Below are 18491 nucleotides of genomic sequence, written 5' to 3' on the forward strand. Positions count from 1 at the left end.
GGGGTGAATAGTCATTAAAAAATCAATAAAGTATTATTCAGCTATATATATTAGCCCTTTAAAATGTAGATTAAAATAGCGAGAAGTTCATGAAGGTCCATTTAACGACTCCTGGAAACGTGAACCTCAAAATTAGAATCACTTTCCCCAAAAAGGAGAGATTTCATTGTAATCAGAAATATATCATCTTCTAGATAGACTTTACTCTATATAACACGTTAAAATGATTCATTGTAAGGAATGCAATATAAATTAAGGATTTTTTTAAAATAAGACTTTTATTCAAACGCTTAAGATAACATATGGTCTGGTAGCTTCAGAAAACCCATAGGAGCGCTTAACCCAATATAGTGAGAGTGAATGTTACAAATGCAAACCATTGATGCCGACATCCATATGTATATTGACATTATTCATGCTTAGTAAGGTAGAGTGTTGCTTTATCCTGGATGTTGTAGTGATTTAGTGTATGTTTATTGTCAAGCTCCCGATCATTAAACTTCAATCTCTGCTGATCTGCTGGGATGCCCTCTTTGTCTTGGATCTTGGCTTTTACATCTTTGATAGTATCACTAGTCAAAACCTTAAGGATCATGGTCTTGTTCTTTAGGATTTCCATGTTGATAGTTATCTGATAAAATTTCACAGGACGAAAAATGCTAAGTGTTGATCCCCTTGAGATGTTGTAATGATGTAGGGTTTTTGCATTGTCAAGCTCCCTATCAGCAAACATCATTCTCTGCTGATCGGGTGGGATACCCTCTATGTTTTGTATCTTGTGTTTCACACTTGCAATAGTATCACTGGGCTCCACTTCAAGGGTGATTTTCTTCCCAGTAAGAGTTTTCACAAAGATCTTCATAGTTAGCTGGAAAGAAAGATAAATTCTGATTGATTAGATGAGTACAAATTTAAGATTGATATTCAGACTTAAAAAAGAAAGCAGAAGTAAAATGTGTTGTAGAGTATAAAGTTGTGAACACATGAACTGTAGTACTCTGGAGTTGGGCACTCCAGCACTTTCTGTGTCAACTATAGCCTTCCAAACAGGTCCTAATGTGATGTATAATAAGTGTGTGAAGTTATGATGTTATGTGTTCATATTTCTCCACTGTAATATATGTTCTGGCAATATTCTCCAGCCCCTGAGGTTTACAGGTCACCTAGGGGAGTGTTTAGCCAGGCTTGTTTTTTGCTTCAAGAAAGCCATTATAAAGTCATAGCTAGATGGTATAAGACTCCACAATGGCTATATACACATAAATTAGCTGAACAGGACAAATGCTGGAGATGCTATGCAGCAACAGGCTCATACAAGCACATCTGGTGGGAGTGTGATGCACTCACCACATTCTGGAAAGAAGTAGAGGAGGTCTTACGCTTACTTAAACCTAACTTCCGAATCACACCAGAGATCCTCTTCCTATGGAGACCCTCAGCAAATTTCCCCTTAGGGACAAATTATTGGCCTTTCTCTTAGATGCGGCCAAGGCACTAATACCCTCCCTCTGGCTCCAGAAAGCGCCACCCACTTTGGCACTATGGAAAACCAAAGTCGAGGCAATCTATAATATGGAGGAGCTGCATAGTTGGAACTCGGATACACACGAGGGATTTATCAAGACATGGCACCCCTGGAGACAAATAAACCAGAATAATGACCCCATGCCCACTAATACACACTAGATAGGGACTCAGGGACGAAAAATCTGAGGGACTATCCTGCCCATAAATGGTTTCCCTTGAGAGCCCCTGGGGCTCGATTCCCATTGTATACCGGCCCACAACCTGAGTGCTGATTTCCTGGAGTTGATGATCTGTGTTTGGTGCACTCAGGAGGGGGTGGCGGGCGGCTTTGCGGCTCCTGGCATCCATCAGAGCGAAGGATCTAGCCCTGATTGTAAGTACCTCTCCAGAGAAGCAAAACGTAAATCAGGCCCCGAAGAGGGCAATTCTTTAGATCATACTAAGACAACGTCGGACCATTATATTCTCCCCTATTCCCCTTATACCTTATCTTCCCTATCCCCCCTCCTCCCCAACCCCCCCCCACCCACCCACACATAATAATTGTTCAGAGGTTAAACTTGTTTGTTTTTCTCTCACGGGAAACGTATATTACAATGGCGCACCTTCGCCACACGGGAAAAAGGCGCTAACCTCCCCTAGTATTGGATATCCCATTCCCAGTGATGAGAAAAAGTTATATAATATACTAGCTTACCCGTCGCGCGTTGCTGCGAAGACAGACATACATTCGTTTTTATATATCTAGATAACAACCAATCACAGCGCAGCTTTTTTAGGTTACCTCAGTGGTATAATATATAACAAACAATCACAGCGCAGCTTTCATGTTACCTCAGCTTTATAATATATAACACCCAATCACAGCGCAGCTTATATGCTACCTCAGCAGTATAAAATATAACAACCAATCACAGTGCAGCTTTCATGTTACGTCAGCAGTAAGAGAAATAACAACCAATCACAGCGCAACTTTTATTCTGCCTCAGCAATATAAAAAATAGCAACGAATCACAGCGCAGCATTCATTTTACCTCAGCGGTATAATATATAGCAACCAATCACAGCACAGCTTTTATTTTACCTCAGCATTCTCAATATCCAGGAATTGTCTTGTGATACGTTCGGCGGATGCATCATTTTGTTGTTGAACACGCATCCCGTTGCTCGTAATGCCTTTTGCTTTTGTGCTTGAGATGGAAATCAAACGACCTTTGTCTGGGGGGGCATAACTGTCGACGACGCTCGCACGCGCGCCACCTATCGTAGGATAGATGTACTATGCCAGTAATCTTCGGAGGAGTGTACTCAACAACTTCCCATTAACGTTTCCTATTTATGACATAATCAATGCTCGTGCCAAATTTCAAGTTTCTATGACATTGGGTAGCGAGAAAATTAGATTCCGTCCGTAAAATTTGGACGCCAATTCTTTTGCGCATAGAATTGAATAATTGAGTTGGGACCCATTAACTTTTCCTATTTATGACATAATCAATGCGCGTGCCAAATTTCGAGTTTCTATGACATTGGGAAGCGAGAAAATTAGATTCCGTATGTAAAATCTGGACGCTAATTCTTTTGCGCATAGAATTGAATAATCGAGTTGGGACCCTTTAGCGTTTCCTATTTGTGACATATTCAATGCCCTTGCCAAATTTCAAGTTTCTATGTGAGAAAATTACATTCCGTACGCAAAATTTGGACGCTAACTATTTTGCGCATAGAATTGAATAATCGAGTTGGGAATCATTAGCTTTTCCTATTTATGACATAATCAATGCTCGTGCCAAATTTCAAGTTTCTATGACACCGGAAAGTGAGAAAATTACATTCCGTACGTAAAATTTGGACGCCAATTCTTTTGCGCATAGAATTGAATAATTGAGTTGGGACCCATTAACTTTTCCTATTTATGACATAATCAATGCGCGTGCCAAATTTCGAGTTTCTATGACATTGGGAAGCGAGAAAATTAGATTCCGTATGTAAAATCTGGACGCTAATTCTTTTGCGCATAGAATTGAATAATCGAGTTGGGACCCTTTAGCGTTTCCTATTTGTGACATATTCAATGCCCGTGCCAAATTTCAAGTTTCTATGTGAGAAAATTACATTCCGTACGCAAAATTTGGACGCTAACTATTTTGCGCATAGAATTGAATAATCGAGTTGGGAATCATTAGCTTTTCCTATTTATGACATAATCAATGCTCGTGCCAAATTTCAAGTTTCTATGACACCGGAAAGTGAGAAAATTACATTCCGTACGTAAAATTTGGACGCCAATTCTTTTGCGCATAGAATTGAATAATTGAGTTGGGACCCATTAACTTTTCCTATTTATGACATAATCAATGCGCGTGCCAAATTTCGAGTTTCTATGACATTGGGAAGCGAGAAAATTAGATTCCGTATGTAAAATCTGGACGCTAATTCTTTTGCGCATAGAATTGAATAATCGAGTTGGGACCCTTTAGCGTTTCCTATTTGTGACATATTCAATGCCCGTGCCAAATTTCAAGTTTCTATGTGAGAAAATTACATTCCGTACGCAAAATTTGGACGCTAACTATTTTGCGCATAGAATTGAATAATCGAGTTGGGAATCATTAGCTTTTCCTATTTATGACATAATCAATGCTCGTGCCAAATTTCAAGTTTCTATGACACCGGAAAGTGAGAAAATTACATTCCGTACGTAAAATTTGGACGCTAATTTTTTGGCGCATAGAATTGAATAATCGAGTTGGGACCCATTAGCGTTTCCTATTTATGACATATTCAATGCCCGTGCCAAATTTCATGTTTCTATGACATTGGGAAGCGAGAGAATTCGATTCCGTACGTAAAATTTGGACGCTAATTCTTTGGTGCATAGAATTGAATAATCGAGTTGGGACCCATAAGCGTTTCCTATTTATGACATATTCAATGCCCGTGCCAAATTTAATGTTTCTATGACATTGGGAAGCGAGAGAATTCAATTCCGTACGTAAAATTTGGACGCTAGATCTTTTGCGCATAGAATTGAATAATCGAGTTGGGACCCATTAGCGTTTCCTATTTATGACATAATCAATGCCCATGCCAGATTTCATGTTTCTATGACAATGGGAAGCGAGAGAATTCGATTCCGTACGTAAAATTTGGACGCTAATTCCTTGGCGCATAGAATTGAATAATCGAGTTAGACCCATTACCTTTTCCTATCTATGACATAATCAATGCTCGTGCCAAATTTTATGTTTCTACGACATTGGGAAGTTAGAAAATTAGTGGCAGTGATGGAAATCGAACGATCTTCGCGCGGGGGGGGCGTAACTGTCGACGACGCTCGAACGCGCGCCATTTATCGTAGGATATTTGTACTATGCCTATAATCTTCCCAGGAGTGTACTCAACAACTTCCCGAAGTTTCATGGAGATCGGATGAATGGTGTAGTAGCGCATAAAGGACAAACACACAGACAGACACACAGACAGACACGCGCGCATACATTCAATTTTATATATATAGATTAAAGATAATATAAAGTTTTCATTGATGTTACAGCTACAGCATATTCATATGCCCGAGACCGTGGATCGGCAGACACAGACTTTTCTCAATGCAATCTGGCACTACTGCTGTTTTCTTCAGCTAATAACTATCTTTGTGTATGGTCTATGGAAATCTGAATGTCTTAATTAATGCAAAGCCTTAATAAAAATTTGATTTAAAAAAAACCCAAAAAAATTCTCCACTTTTTTGTACTTATTATTTTGTTCAGAATGGGTCCCTACTAGAGATGAGCGAACCTACTCGGCCACGCCCCTTTTTTGCCCGAGCACCGCGATATTCGAGTACTTCCGTTCTCGGCCAAAACGATTCGGGGGGCGCTGTGGGTGAGTGGGGGGCTGCAGCGGGAAGTGGGGGGGAAAGGGAGAGAGAGAGGGCTCCCCCCTGTTCCTTGCTGCTACCCCCTGCTCAGCTACGCCTCCCCCCACCCCCCGGCGCCCCCCGAATGTTTTCACCCGAGTAGGGAAGTACTCGAAAATTGCGGTGCTCGATCGAGTAATTACTCGAAACGAGTAGGTTCGCTCAACTCTAGTCCCTACCTGTACACAGACTGGCCTCAGGACAAAACAACTTCTTTCTATACCCACCCCCGCGGGTAGTGCCCAACTGGGGTATCACATCTTACCTTGCCCGACCCTGCAGGCAGCATACAGTGAGAACTGCCAAAATTTGCCACTATGTAGCATGCTGTCTAAACCACGGTTGCCACCTTGCCAGGAGGAGCAGAGCCACCGTGACTACCATTCCTCGCTGCTTAATCCCTCCTAGGTCTGGCCTGTTGCAACAATAGATTCTGTGTATTTTTCTTAAGATCCTTTTTTTACATTAATAATCTATATATATAAAATTGAATGTATGCGTGTCTGTCTGTGTGCGTGTCTGTCTGTGTGCGTGTCTGTCTGTGTGCGTGTCTGTCTGTCTGTTTGTCCTTTATGCGCTACAACACCATTCATCCGATCGCCATGAAACTTTGGGAAGTTGTTGAGTACACTCCTGGGAAATTATAGGCGTAGTACAACTATCCTATGATAAATGGCGCGCGTGCGAGCGTCGTGGACAGTTACGCCCCCCCCCCCCACGTAGATCGTTCGATTTCCATCATTGCCACTAATTCTCTCCCTTCCCGATGTCGTAGAAACATGAAATTTGGCATGAGCATTGATTATGTCATAAATAGGAAAAGCTAATGGGTCCCAACTCGATTATTCAATTCTAGGCGCAAAAGAATTAGCGTCAAAATTTTACGTACGGAATCTAATTCTCTCACTTCCCAACTTCATAGAAACTTGAAATTTGGCAGGAGCATTGATTATGTCATAAATAGGAAAAGCTAATGGGTCCCAACTCGATTATTCAATTCTAAGTGCCAAAGAATTAGCGTCAAAATTTTACGTACGGAATCTAATTCTCTCACTTCCCAACTTCATAGAAACTTGAAATTTGGCAGGAGCATTGATTATGTCATAAATAGGAAAAGCTAATGGGTCCCTACTCGATTATTCAATTCTAAGTGCCAAAGAATTAGCGTCCAAATTTTATGTAGTACGGAATCTAATTCTCTCACTTCCCAATGTAATTTGGCACGGGCATTGATTATATCATAAATAGGAAAAGTTAATGGGTCCCAACTCGATTATTCAATTCTAAGCGCAAAACAATTAGCGTCCAAATTTTACGTACGGAATCAAATTCTCTCACTTCCTGATGTCATCTATATATACCCTTCCGTCCTTTATGCATTACTACACCATTCATCCAATCGCCATGAAACTTTGGGAAGTTGTTGAGTACACTCCTGGGAAGATTACTGGCATAGTACAACTATCCTACGATAGGTGGCACGAGTGCGAGCGTCGTCGACAGTTATGCTCCCCTGAAAAAAGATCGTTTTATTTCCATCTCAAGCAAAAAAGCAAAAGGCATTACGAGCAAGCGTGTTCAACTACAAAATGATGCATCTGCCAAACGTTTCGCAAGACAATTGCTGGATATTGAGAATGCTGAGGTAAAAGGAAAGCTGTGCTGTGATTGATTGCTATTTCTTATACTGCTGAGGTAACATGAAAGCTGTGCTGTGATTGGTTGCTATATATTATGCTGCTGAGGCAACATGAAAGCTGTGCTGTGATTGGTTGCTATTTCTTATACTGCTGAGGTAAAATGAAAGCTGTGCTGTGATTGGTTGCTACTGCTTATACTACTGAGGTTACATTAAAGCTGCGCTGCAATTCGTTGTTATATATTATACCACTGAGGTAACATGAAAGCTGCGCTGTGATTGGTTGTTATATATTATACCGCTGAGGTAACTTGAAAGCTGCGCTCTGATTGGTTGTTATCTAGATATATAAAAATGAATGTATGTATGTCTGTCTGTCTTCGCAGCAACGCGCGATGGGTAAGCTAGTCTATATATATATATATATATATATATATATATAAAATTAAATGTATGCGTGTCTGTCTGTGTGTCTGTCTGTCTGTTTGTCCTTTATGCGCTACAACACCATTCATCCGATCGCCATGAAACTTTGGGAAGTTGTTGAGTACACTCCTGGGAAGATTACTGGCATAGTACATTTATCCTAGGATAAATAGCGCGCGTGTGAGCGCCGTCGACAGTTACGCCCTCCCACGTAGATCGCTCGATTTCCTTCATTGCCACTAATTCTCTCACTTCCCGATGTTGTAGAAACTTGAAATTTGGAACGAGCATTGATTATGTCATAAATAGGAAAAGGTAATGGGTCCCAACTCAATTATTCAATTCTAAGCGCGAAAGAACCATTGTCCAAATTTTAAGTACGGAATCTAATTCTCTCACTTTCCAATGTCATAGAAACTTGAAATTTGGCAGGAGCATTGATTATGTCATAAATAGAAAAAGTTAATGGGTCCCAACTCAATTATTCAATTCTAAGCGCCAAAGAATTAGCGTCCAAATTTTACGTACGGAATCTAATTTTCTCACTTCGCGATGTCATAGAAACCTGAAATTTGGCACGGGCATTGATAATGTCATAAATAGGAAAAGTTAATGGGTCCCAACTCAATTATTAAATACTAAGCGCTAAAGAATTAGCGTCCAAATTTTACGTAGTACGAAATCTAATTCTCTCATTTCCCGATGTAATTTGGCATGGGCATTGATTATATCATAAATAGGAAAAGGTAATGGGTCCCAACTTGATTATTCAATTCTAAGCGCAAAAGAAATAGCGTCCAAATTTTACGTACGGAATCTAATTCTCTCACTTCCTGATGTCATCTATATATATATATAAATGTCTGTCTGTCTGTCTTTTATGCATTACTACACCATTCATCCAATCGCTATCAAACTTTGGGAAGTTGTTGAGTACACTCCTGGGAAGATTACTGGCATAGTACAACTATCCTACGATAGGTGGCGCATGTGCGAGCATCCTTGACAGTTATGCCCCCCAGACAAAGATTGTTTGATTTCCATCTCAAGCACAAAAGCAAAAGGCATTACGAGCAAGCGTGTTCAACTACAAAATGATGCATCCACTGAACGTTTCGCTTGACAATTGCTGGATATTGAGACTGCTGAGGTAAAATGAAAGCTGTGCTGTGATTGGCTGCTATTTCTTATACTGCTTAGGTAGCATGAAAGCTGTGCTGTGATTGGTTGCTATATATTATACTGCTGAGGCAACATGAAAGCTGTGCTGTGATTGATTGTTATATATTATACCACTGATGTAACATGAAAGCTGCGCTGTGATTGGTTGTTATATATTATACCGCTGAGGTAACTTGGAAGCTGCACTGTGATTGGTTGTTATCTATATATTTAAAATTGAATGTATGCGTGTCTGTCTATCTGCGTGTCTGTCTGTTTGTCCTTTATGCACTACTATACCATTCATCCGATCACCATGAAACTTTGGCAAGTTGTTGAGTACACTCCTGGGAAGATTATAGTCATAGTACAACTATCGTATGATAAATGGCGCGCGTGCGAGCGTGACAGTTACGCCCCCCCCCACGTAGATCGTTTGATTTCCATCATTGCCACTAATTCTCTCACTTCCCGATGTTGTAGAAACATGAAATTTGGCACGAGCATTGATTATGTCATAAATAGGAAAAGCTAATGGGTCCCAACTCGATTATTCAATTCTAAGCGACAAAGAATTAGCGTCCACATTTTACGTACGGAATCTAATTTTCTCACTTCGCGATGTCATAGAAACATGAAATTTGGCATGAGCATTGATTATGTCATAAATAGGAAAAGTTAATGGGTCCCAACTCGATTACTCAATTCTAAGCGCCAAAAAATTAGCGTCCAAATTTTACGTACGGAATCTAATTCCATCACTTCTCAATGTCATAGAAACTTGAAATTTGGCACGAGCATTGATTATGTCATAAATAGGAAAAGCTAATAAGTTCCAACTCGATTATTCAATTCTAAGCGCTAAAGAATTAGCATCCAAATTTTACGTACGGAATCTAATTTTCTCACTTTGCGATGTCATAGAAACATGAAATTTGGCATGAGCATTGATTATGTCATAAATAGGAAAAGTTAATGGGTGCCAACTCGATTATTGAATTCTAAGCGCAAAAGAATTAGCATCAAATTTTACGTACGGAATCTAATTTTCTCACTTCGCGATGTCATAGAAACTTAAAATTTGGCACGAGCATTGATTATTAGAGATGAGCGAGCGTACTCAGAAAAGCACTACTCGCTCGAGTAATTTGCTTTATCCTAGTATCGCTGTGCTCGTCCCTGAAGATTCGGGTGCCGTCACGGACCGGGGAGCTGCAGGAGAGAGCGGGGAGGAACGGGAGGGCGATCTCTTTCTCCCTCTCTCCCGCCCGCTCTCCCCTGCTCCCCGCTGCGACTCACCTGTCAGCCGCAGCGGCACCCAAATCCTCAGGGACGAGCACAGCGATACTCGGATAAAGCAAATTACTCAAGCGAGTAGTGCTTTTCCGAGTACGCTCGCTCATCTCTATTGATTATGTCATAAATAGGAAAAGTTAATGGGTCCCAATTCGATTATTCAATTCTAAGCGCAAAAGCATTAGCGTCCAAATTTTACGTACGGAATCTAATTCCATCACTTCCCAATGTCATAGAAACTTGAAATTTGGCACGAGCATTGATTATGTCATAAATAGGAAAAGCTAATAGGTCCGAACTCGATTATTCAATTCTAAGCGCCAAAGAATTAGCGTCCAAATTTTACGTACGGAATCTAATTTTCTCACTTCGCGATGTCATAGAAACATGAAATTTGGCATGAGCATTGATTATGTCATAAATAGGAAAAATTAATGGGTCCCAACTCCATTATTCAATTCTAAGCACCAAAAAATTAGCGTCCAAATTTTACGTACGAAATCTTATTTTCTCACTTCGCGATTTCATAGAAACATGAAATTTGGCATGAGCATTGACTATGTCATAAATAGGAAACGTTATTGGGTCCCAACTCGATTATTCAATTCTAAGCGCAAAAAAATTAGCGTCCAAATTTTACGTACGGAATCTAATTCCATCACTTCCCAATGTCACAGATACTTGAAATATGGCACGAGCATTGATTATGTCATAAATAGGAAAAGTTCAAGGGTCCCAACTCGATTATTTAATTCTAAGCGCAAAAGAATTAGCATCCAAATTTTACGTACGGAATCTAATTCTCTCACTTCCTGATGTCATCTATATATATATATATATATATATATATATATATATATATATATATATATATATAAATGAATGTATGTCTGTCTGTCCTTTATGCATTACTACACCATTCATCCAATCACCATGAAACTTTGGGAAGTTGTTGGGTACACTCCTCCAAAGATTACTGGCATAGTACAACAATCCTACGATAGGTGGCGCGCGTGTGAGCATTATCGACATTTATGCCCCCCAGACAAAGATCGTTTGATTTCCATCTCAAGCACAAAAGCAAAAGGCATTATGAGCAACGGGTTGCGTGTTCAACTACAAAATGATGCATCCGCCGAATGTTTCGCTTGAGAATTGCTGGATATTGATAATGCTGAGGTAAAAAGAAAGTTGTGCTGTGATTGGTTGCTATTTCTTATACTGCTAAGGTAACATGAAAGCTGTGCTGTTATTGGTTGCTATATATTATACTGCTGAGGCAACATGAAAGCTGTGCTGTGATTGGGTGTTACTTCTTATACTACTCAGGTTACATGAAAGCTGTGCTGTGATTGGTTGCTATTAGATATAATCGAGCATACTCGTCCGAGCTTGATACTCGTTCGAGTATTAGGGTGTTCGAGATGCTCGTTACTCGAGACGAGTACCACGCGGTGTTCGAGTCACTTTCATTTTCTTCCCTGAGAAATTTGCGCACTTTTCTGGCCAATAGAAAGACAGGGAAGGCATTACAACTTCCCCCTGCGACGTTCAAGCCCTATACCACCCCCTTGCAGTGAGTGGCTGGCGAGATTAGGTGTCACCCGAGTATTAAAATCTGCCCGCCCGCGGCTCGCCACAGATGCATTCTGACATAGTTCAGGGAAAGTGCTGTTGATGCCGGAGCTGCTATAGGGTGAGCGTTAGGAGTGATTTTAGGCTTCAAGAACCCCAACAATCCTTCTTAGGCCATAGAAATCGCAGATCGCACCTATGTGCGATCTGCGATTCCTGTTCTCTTCTCTATATGCGCTCAATGGGGCCGGCGGCAGCAGCGCCGACCCCATTGAGAACATATAGAAGACAAATCTTTCTTCTCTGCCACAGCTGTAACAGCTGTGGCAGAGAAGAACGATGTTTGCCCATTGAATTCAATGGAGCCGGCAATACAGCAGGATCCACTGAAAGCAATGTGCTGCCGGCGTGCGCGGAATGAATTGTCGGGAGGGGCTTAAATATATAAGCCCTTCCCTGCAATTCATCCAGAAATGTGTTACAATAAAAAAAAAAAATATATATATATATACTATTACTTACCTTGTCCCGGCAGACGGAGTTCAGCGGCGGCGGCCGGCAGTGGGTGTGAAGGGGGTGTGAGTCAGACTCAGCACTAAGCCAATCAGGGGGCAGGTCTGACTCACACCCACTGTAGGCCGGCCGCGCTGAACTCCGTCTGCCGGGACAAGGTAAGTATATACCGTATATACTGGCGTATAAGACGACTTTTGAACCCCGAAAAATCTGTTCTGAAGTCGGGGGTCGTCTTATACGCCGGTAATACAAAAAAAAAGAAAGTGTCAAAAAAAAATTCATTACTCACCTCCCCCGGCGTTCTGCGGCGCTGCTGCAGGCCGTCGCTCCCTCCTGGTCCCTGGCAGAGCTTTGCTTTCTGGACACAGGGCTTGAAATCCCCGCCTCCAGAAAGCTACTGTGATTAGCTAACACACGCCGTCAGCCAATCACAGCCATTCAATGACATCATTGTCATTGGCTGTGATTGGCTGAAGCCACGTGTGTTTTCTGGAGGCGGGGATTTCAAGCCCTGCGTCCAGAAAGCAATGCTCTGCCAGGGACCAGAAGGGAGCGACATCCTGCAGCAGTGCCGCAGAACGCGGGGGGAAGTGAGTAATGATTTTTATTCTTTGCTCCACTGTATTGCCGGCGTATAAGGTGACAGTTGGGGGGTCGTCTTATACGCCCCGTCGCCTTATACGCCGGTATATACGGTATATTTTTTTTCTTTTTACACATTTCTGGATGAATTGCAGGGAAGGGCTTCTATATTTAAGCCCTTCCCGACAATTCATCCCGCGCACGCCTGCAGCCCATTGCTTTCAGTGGAACCTGCTGTATTGCCGGCTCCATTGAATTCAATGGGCTAACATCGTTCTTCTCTGCCACAGCTGTTACAGCTGTGGCAGAGGAGAACGATCTTTATGCTGACAGTGCGGGGGGGGGGGGGGGGATGTGCACTCTTGCCGCTATTGTGGCTTAATAGTGGGACCTGGGAACTTCAGATGCAGCCCAACATGTAGCCCCTCACCTGCCCTATCCGTTGCTGTGTCGTTCCCATCACTTTCTTGAATTGCCCGAATTTTCACAAATGAAAACCTTAGCGAGCATCGGCGATATACAAAAATGCTCGGGTCGCCCATTGACTTCAATGGGGTTCGTTACTCGAAACGAACCCTCGAGCATTGCGAAAATTTCGTCCCGAGTAACGAGCACCCGAGCATTTTGGTGCTCGCTCATCTCTAGTTGCTATATATTATACTGCTGAGGCAACATGAAAGCTGTGCTGTGATTGGTTGCTACTTCTTATACTACTGAGGTTACATGAAAGCTGCGCTGCGATTGGTTGTTATATATTATACCACTGAGGTAACATGAAAGCTGCGCTGTGATTGGTTGTTATCTAGATATATAAAAATGAATGTATGTATGTCTGTCTTCGCAGCAACGCGCGATGGGTAAGCTAGTCTATATATATAAAATTGAATGTATGTCTGTCTGCGTGTCTGTCTGTCTGTTTGTCCTTTATGCGCTACTACACCATTCATCCGATCGCCATGAAACTTTGGGAAGTTGTTGAGTACACTCCTGGGAAGATTATAGGCATAGTTCATTTATGCTATGATAAACGGCGCGCGTGCAAGCGTCGTCGACAGTTACGCCCCCCCCCCCCCCACGTAGATCGTTCGATTTCCATCATTGCCACTAATTCTCTCACTTCCCGATGTGGTAGAAACATGAAATTTGGCACGAGCATTGATTATGTCAAAAACAGGAAAAGTTAATGGGTCTCAACTCGATTATTCAATTCTAAGCGCCAAAGAATTAGCGTCCAAATTTTACGTACGGAATCTAATTCTCTCACATTCCAATGTCATAGAAACTTGAAATTTGGCACGACCATTGATTATGTCATAAATAGGAAAAGTTATTAGGTCCCAACTCGATTATTCAATTCTAAGCAAAAAAGAATTAGCGCCCAAATTTTACGTACGGAATCTAATTTTCTCACTTCCCAATGTCATCTGATGTCATCTATATATATAAAAATGAATGTCTGTCTGTCTGTCCTTTATGCATTACTACACCATTCATCCAATCGCCATGAAACATTGGGAAGTTGTTGAGTACACTCCTGGGAAGATTACTGGCATAGTACATCTATCCTACGATAGGTGGCGCGCGTTCAAATCAAAGATCGTTTGATTTCCATCTCAAGCACGAAAGCAAAAGGCATTGCGAGCAAGCGTGTTCAACTACAAAATGATCCATCCGCCGAACGTTTCGCAAGACAATTGCTGGATATTGAGAATGCTGAGGTAAAATGAAAGCTGTGCTGTGATTGGTTACTATTTCTTATACTGCTGAGGTAACATGAAAGCTGTGCTGTGATTGGTTGCTATATATTATACCTCTGAGATGAAATGAATGCTGCGCTGGTTGCTATTTTTTATATTGCTGAGGTAAAATAAAAGTTACGCTGTAATTGGTTGTTATTTCTCTTACTGCTGAAAGCTGCGCTGTCATTTGGTGTTATCTATATATATAAAGACGAAAGCCCTCACTGACTCACTCACTGACTGATTCGCCAAAAGTTCTCCAACTTCCCAATGTCGTAGAAACATGCATTTTGGCGTGAGCATAGAATATCTCCAAAATAGGAAAAGTAATTGGGTCCTAACTTGATTATTTAATTGTAGCGCAAAAGAATTAGCATAGAAATTTAACGTACATATCTAAATCTCTCACTTCCCAATGTCATAGAAACTTAAAATTTGGCACGGGCATTGACTATGTCATAAATAGGAAAAGTTAATGGGTCCCAACTCAATCATTCAATTCTATGCGCAAAAGAATTAGCGTTCAAATTTTACGTATGGAATGTATTTTTCTTACTTTCCAGTGTCATAGAAGCGTTAAATTTGGCACGAGCATTGATTATGTCATAAATAGGAAAAGCTAATGGATTGCAACTCGATTATTCAATTCTATGTGCAAAAGAATTAGCGTCCAAATTTTACGTACGGAATGTAATTTTCTCACTTTCCTGTGTCATAGGAACGTGAAATTTGGCACGAGCATTGATAATGTCATAAATAGGAAAAGTTAATGGGTCCCAACTCAATTATTCAATTCTAAGCGCAAAAGAATTGGCGTCCAAATTTTACGTACAGAATCTAATTCTCTCACTTCCAGCTGTCATAGAAACTTGAAATTTGGCACGGGCATTGATTGTGTCATACATTGGAAAAGTTAATGGGTCCCAACTCATTTATTTAATTCAATGCGCAAAAGAATTAGTGTCCAAATTTTACGTATGGAATCTAATTTTGTTACTTGAAATTTAGCACGGGCATTGATTATTATGTCATACATAGGAAAAGTTAATGAGTCCCAACTCAATTATTCAATTCTAAGCACAAAAGAATTAGCAACCAAAATTTACGTACGGAATCTAATTCTCTCACTTCCCGATGTCATAGAAACTTGAAATTTGGCATGAGCATTGATTATGTCATAAATAGGAAAAGTTAATGGGTCCCAACTCGATTATTCAATTCTATGCGCAAAAGAATTAGCGTTCAAATTTTACGTATGGAATGTATTTTTCTTACTTTCCAGTGTCATAGAAGCGTGAAATTTGGCACGAGCATTGATTATGTCATAAATAGGAAAATGTAATGGGTCCCAACTCGATTATTTAATTCTAGCGCAAAAGAATTAGCGTCGAAATTTTACATACATAATTTAAATCTCTCACTTCCCAATGTCATAGAAACATGAAATTTGCCATGAGCATTGAATATGTAATAAATAGGAAAAGTTAATGGGTTCCAACTCGATTATTCAATTCTAAGTGCAAAAGAATTAGCATCCAAATTTTACATATGGAATCTAATTCTCTCACTTCCTGATGTCATTTTATATAAAGGAAACATCGCATGGTTACCTCCCGTGGTGTTTTCAGGGTAACGCAGAAAACTATGCAAAATGGTGAACATATGTTTTTCCCCGGTATCTCTAAAGTAACCATGACTTCATAAGATTTTCCGTGTGAACACCAGATAAACACCAGTACCAAATTAACTCGGGCAAAGCCGGGTATATCAGCTAGTATATTATAAAGCTGAGGTAACATGTCAGCTGCGCTGCGGTTGGTTGTTATATATTATAAAGCTGAGGTAACATGAAAGCTGCGCTGTGATTGGTTGTTATCTAGATATATAAAAATGAATGTATGTATGTATGTCTGTCTTCGCAGCAGAACATCAATGTATTGCATTTTTTGCAAAACAAAACAACAATGTGGGGAACTGAAGTTACAAACTCGCTGCTCTACAGACACGATGTCCAACACATCTCACCTTGTACAATAACACGTTAGTGTAATAAGTAACAGTAAGGCCTCATGCACACAGGGAAAATTGAGCAGCGGATTCCACACTTGTCAACAGACGCATGTGATCTGCTGCTCAATGTGCCCATTGATGTGTGTGGAGATTCCTCTCTATGCACAGCAACGGATTTTATTTGTGCCCTCTACGTGCAGAATAAAACCGCAGTATCCTCTTTTTACCTGCAGATCCCGCAGGGACGGCTTCCCTGCCACAACACCCCTGCAGCTGTCACAGTAGATGTGCTGCAGATCTGCGGGAAAGCAGGAGATTAAAGAAAAAATAAAGGCACTGAGCATGCGCCAGGTGCGTCAGCCGGCACGCCTGGACGCATCCGCTGTGCTGAAGAAAGGAGATCCGGCGCGACGGTCTAAGTGTAACATACCTTCTTTCTCTTCCAGCAATGACAGCCAAAGTGTAACAGCCTGAAGTGTAAGCTGCTGAGAGTACAGCTGATGGACTGATTAACTGCAAGCAAGTACTGAAGATATATATTACTGAGGAGAAAACAAACCAGTTTTGCTTGCCTAAGGTAATCCAGTAAGAAATTGCTTAATGAAGAATTAATCTTGTCAAGACTAAACGTTTCAATATTCAGTCTCCAAATAAGGCCACTGCTTGTAATTATATCTTCCTCTTGTTCCAGGTAACAAGAGGGCATTCGCTACATCTAGGAGAAAGCAGGTTTCATTATCAACACAGAAGGGGGTTCTTTACTGTAAGAGCAGTGAGACTGTGGAACTCTCTGCCTGAGGATGTGGTGATGACAAAATCCATAGAGGAATTTAAGAGAGGACTTGATGTCTTTCTAGGGCGCTATGATATTACAGACCATAGACGTTAGGTGACCAGCGGGGTTGTTGATCCAAGTCTTACAGACAGGTAGTAACTATCAGAGGTTGATACAGAGATTATTCTGACTGCCATTATGGAGTCCGGAAGGAATTTTTCCCCTGATAGGGCTAATTGGCTTCTGCCTCTTGGGGTTTTTTGCCTTCCTCTGGATCAACAAGGAGGTTGAAACAGGCTGAACTAGATGGACATTGTCTTCATTCAGCCTAACATACTATGTTACTATGTATCCATATGCCATCATGAAATAGATTAGTAAACTGGAATAAGTTTCACTATCTGATTTTAATTAGTAAAATAATATGTGATGCATTGCCTTTAAAGAAACATTCATCATAAATCTGATAACTACTTTAGTGTGGATTCCGAATGGATGGCTTATATTGAAGTCAATGGAAGCCGTCTGAGCCACAGCCTTTCCGCAATTCCCAGTGCAGATAGGTCACGGGTGCCATGTGTGTCCAGGTGTCCGGATCCATTTGTGAGCACGCAGCAGCTTCAATTTTTTTCTGCTCTCCCAGGAGGGATTACTTGTGGTGTGGTGCTGTGACACGGTCAGTGATTTCCTAGGTCACGGGTACCTGCATTCTCGCCTAGTGACAATGCTAGAAAAATAAACATTTGATTAAAAAATTTGTACTGCACATGTCTAACGAGCCATCTGGACCATCTGCAGTACAGATAATGAAAAAAAAAACAGATATGCGGGGTCGCCGGCCGGGGTCAGAGCTGGATTTGGATGCAGGCCCCCGCATGAGGAATCTGGCTTTGCCGTGTGCAGGCGGCCTTAGAAGATTTTCTCAATGTTGAATGCCACATCTTGAGATCTGTAGAAAGTGTTAATGTGTGTAACTGAGTTGGGAGACTGTAACCTGTTTCCAGACTGAGAGATCACTCTACCTAATGCTATACACCTTTGTTCTTGACCTAGAAACTATCATACCGTACATCAGCTATACTGACAGTAATCCTATAATAATAATAGGACTGTAGGAAGATGAAAGCTCATGTAATGATATTCAAAGGTTTATCTTGGGCCACCCCAACTTCCTCATCAAGGCCACAGAACTCATTGATGTGGCACTTAATATCAGGGGTGTTGCTGGGGTCTTCAAAGATCTGAGCAGAAGCCCCAAGATACAAGTGTGTCTTGTTTACTCCATCACATAGTAATAATTCTGCTTTTGTGCCCCACAAAGTA

At 41.1% G+C, this 18491-nt stretch overlaps 1 protein-coding gene across 2 annotated transcripts; it reads right to left on the reverse strand.

The window, feature by feature from the left end:
- Positions 1 to 259: 259 nt before the first annotated feature.
- LOC136625371 (polyubiquitin-like) lies at positions 260 to 16966 on the reverse strand. 2 transcript variants are annotated; one of them, XM_066599505.1, is made up of 2 exons: positions 16824 to 16966; positions 260 to 868 (listed from the first exon to the last, which is right to left on the reverse strand). In XM_066599505.1, exon 2 carries the CDS (start codon positions 860 to 862, stop codon positions 410 to 412), a length of 453 nt encoding a protein of 150 aa, XP_066455602.1. In that variant the 5' UTR covers positions 863 to 868; positions 16824 to 16966; the 3' UTR covers positions 260 to 409. The 2 variants fall into 2 exon arrangements, with proteins under 2 accessions (XP_066455602.1, XP_066455603.1); XM_066599506.1 differs by lacking the exon at positions 16824 to 16966 and adding an exon at positions 16621 to 16644.
- Positions 16967 to 18491: the final 1525 nt, after the last annotated feature.

This window comes from Eleutherodactylus coqui, chromosome 4 (genome assembly GCF_035609145.1).
Source record: "Eleutherodactylus coqui strain aEleCoq1 chromosome 4, aEleCoq1.hap1, whole genome shotgun sequence".
Classification (NCBI taxonomy): Eukaryota; Metazoa; Chordata; class Amphibia; order Anura; family Eleutherodactylidae; genus Eleutherodactylus; species Eleutherodactylus coqui.